Raw genomic sequence first — 3,126 nt, forward strand, 5'->3', positions numbered from 1 at the left:
GATGGCTCTTCTGAAAATATTGCTCTAATTAATCCAGAGATTGCAGTACCTTGCAAGAAATTTATTGCTGCTACCAATGGAGATCCTCCTTCTATATCTAATACTGGTATTCCTATTAACTCTAATCATTTTGAAATTTTACAAGACAATGATACTGATTATTCTAGTTCTGAAGATGGGGAAATTAAAGAAGTTAGTACCTCAAACTTATTAGAATTTGGAACTATATCTCAGCCTGTTACTATTCTTAAGAATTTGATTGATAGAATTATAAATACTACTGAGACAGTGGGTACTGGGAAAAGTAGCAATATCCTAAGAAAAAAACCTCCTGCGAAGCTAGCAGTAGTTACAAGGAAGGCTAGTAAAGAAATTTTGAAGCATGTGGTGGAGAAAGGGAGTCCTAATCCACCTTTACCTCCTTCTTCCAAATGAAAGTAATTTACTGGAATATCTGAGGCCTTAAAAGACAAAAGACCAAGGATAAACTTAGAGCTTTAGTTAATTCTAATAACCCCTCCTTGGTTTGGATTGTTGAACCAAAAATTAAAGTTAAGAAATCTGGAATTAAGCTTCCAGGTATGAATCATAAAATAATTCATAACTCTTATGATAATGTTAAAGGCAACATATGGCTTTTCTGGGAGTGCTCTATTACCACTCCTTGAATTATTGCTTCTTCTAGTCAGTGCATCACTATTGAGGTTTGTGGGGTTTTGGTGACTAGTGTGCATGTTGATTCTTACACTATGAATAGAAGGGAATTATGAAAGGATTTATGTAATATTAGTTTGATGAATAAATCATGGTTAATTTTGGGTGACTTCAATACTATTCTATCTGTTGATGAAAAGATGGGTGATATGAATCCGCTATCTTCTGCTATAAGGGATTTTCAGGATTGTATTGATTTTTGTGGTCTTCTGCAAGCTCCTAAAAGTGGCTTTGAATTCTCTTGGTGAAATGGTAGAGTTGGTAATAAAAGAATACTCTGTAATCTGGATAGGGCTTTATTCAACTTAAAATGGTTAGAAACCTTTAATGGATGGCATTATCATGTGGGAGCCAGGGGTGTATCTGATCATGGTCCTCTTATTGGATTTGATACTATAATTCCTAGAGCTACCAACATTCCTTTTAGATTTCAGAAGATGTGGCTAAACCATCCTTCTTTTTCTCAAATTGTGTGTGACTCTTGGAATGGATATTGATAGGAATCCTATCTTTGTTTTTATGAATAAATTAAAAAGACTTAAAAAAATTCTGAAGATTTTGAGCTGGGAAGTCTTTGGGATGTGAATGAGAATTTGAAAAAAGCTGAAGAAAAAGTGATTCAAACAACTCTTAATTCAGATAAGGATCCTTCCAGCATTCCCTTACTTCACAAACTGGTTGTTTCTAGAGGAGAATATGAGGTAGCTGCTAATAAATATAACATTTTCTTGAGAGACAAAGCTAGAATTAACTGGATCAAAGATGGGGATATTAACATAAAAAAATTTCATACTAGCATTAAATTGAGACAATCCCAAAATTCTATTGTTGAGATTGAAAATTCTTCTGGTAATATAATAACTAGTCAAAAGGGCATAGCAGATGTTTTGGTTGATCACTTTAGTAAGAAATTTTAACATCAACCTGTTCAAATAAATGACTCTATATTTGATGTTGTTACCCATGTGTATACTGATGATGATAATTCTTTTTTAGAAGCTTTTCCAGATATATCTGAAATTAAAAATGTTGTTTTTGATCTCAACCAAGATGGTTCTCCTGGTCCAGATGGCTACACTGGTGCTTTTTATAGAAAAACTTGGTACATCATCAGCAGTGATCTAGTGGAAGCTATTACTTATTGCTGGAGAACTAAACTGATCCCTAGTGGTATGAATTCTAATTTTCTTGTCTTAATCCCTAAGATTAAAGGTGCTAAAAATGCTAAGAGTTTTAAACCTATTGGTTTGAGCAACTTTTGCTTCAATATTATTACTAAAATTATCACCATAAGACTCAGTAGATTCATACATAAAGTTGTATCTCAGCAACAATATGCATTCATCAAAAATAGGAATATCCATGAACAAGTTCTTTTAGCTTCTGAATTGGTAAATGAAATTTCTATCAATAGAAGAGGAGGCAACTTGGGTCTAAAACTAGACATCTCACAAGCTTATGACACTATTAGTTGGGAATTCCTCTACAAAACCTTAAAGAAATTTGGGTTTTCTGCTAGCTTCTACAATTGGATCATGGTCTTAATCAGTTCTTCTAAAATCTCTATTATGCTCAATGGTAGCCCTGCGGGGTTTTTGGTGTGGGTAGAGGATTGAAACAAGGAGATCCACTATATCCTATCCTCTTTATCATTGCAGAAGATGTTCTCAGTAGGAATATTCATAAAATGGTCTTAGAAAACAAGATTCAACCTATGCTTATTAGGAATGACATTCATCCTACACATCTTTTTTTGCAGATGATATTTTCTTGTTTTGTAATGGTGGTTTAAAAAGTATCACAAATTTGAAGTTACTTCTGACTGAATATCAAGATACTTCTGGGAAATATATTAATGTTGCAAAAAGTAAATGCTTTTGTTAGAGCATTGTTCGGTCGAACTCGAATGCGTTGCTATCTCAAGCATGTTTGTCAATGTTAGTGATCAAAACTATAAGTCTTGATATCTAGTCTACTATAGCTAAGTCTCGGACTAGGATAGAAAGCGTAGTTGAGCTCAAGGACTTCATGGAGATTCATCATACAAGAAGAATAAATACTCAAGGAACCGGTGGAGCTTCTCGACAAAAAGGAATGTGAAGACTTGAACTTATCTGTCACTCAAAAGTCTATCTACTCTATCTCCTACTTCTTGAGATAAAAAGTCGTGTGTTATACATAGACTTGGATCATACACATTTGGTATTTCGAACCGAGTATACCTCGCCTATCTATATCTCAAAATATTTGTTGGTAAGCGTTTCTCTTTGACCATGTTTATCTTTACCTAGTGACGAAAGTCATGATATGTTTCAATCACTTTGAAAATTGCTTTGACGAGAAATAGTGTAACAACTATATAACGTCCTCTAAGAATGTTACAATGGTTGGAATGAAAGTTTAGATTACACA

At 33.7% G+C, this 3,126-nt stretch overlaps 1 protein-coding gene across 1 annotated transcript; it reads left to right on the forward strand.

Moving 5' to 3' along the window:
* The first annotated feature begins 615 nt into the window (after window positions 1-615).
* LOC113305969 lies at window positions 616-2,330 on the forward strand. The gene is made up of 4 exons (XM_026554959.1): window positions 616-704; window positions 971-1,188; window positions 1,270-1,563; window positions 1,711-2,330. Exons 1-4 carry the CDS (start codon window positions 616-618, stop codon window positions 2,328-2,330), a joined length of 1,221 nt encoding a protein of 406 aa, XP_026410744.1.
* The last annotated feature ends 796 nt before the right edge of the window (window positions 2,331-3,126 follow it).

Source organism: Papaver somniferum, chromosome 8 (genome assembly GCF_003573695.1).
Source record: "Papaver somniferum cultivar HN1 chromosome 8, ASM357369v1, whole genome shotgun sequence".
Classification (NCBI taxonomy): domain Eukaryota; kingdom Viridiplantae; phylum Streptophyta; class Magnoliopsida; order Ranunculales; family Papaveraceae; genus Papaver; species Papaver somniferum.

Excerpts from the sequence above, each read along its gene's own strand:
- LOC113305969 (XM_026554959.1), top strand. The coding sequence starts at position 616 with ATGTTAAAGGCAACATATGGCTTTTCTGGGAGTGCTCTATTACCACTC. Across the intron at positions 705-970 it reads GTCAGTGCATCACTATTGAG|AGTTGGTAATAAAAGAATAC; the intron begins GTTTGTGGGGTT and ends GTGAAATGGTAG. Across the intron at positions 1,189-1,269 it reads TTCTTTTTCTCAAATTGTGT|ATTTTGAGCTGGGAAGTCTT; the intron begins GTGACTCTTGGA and ends AAAATTCTGAAG.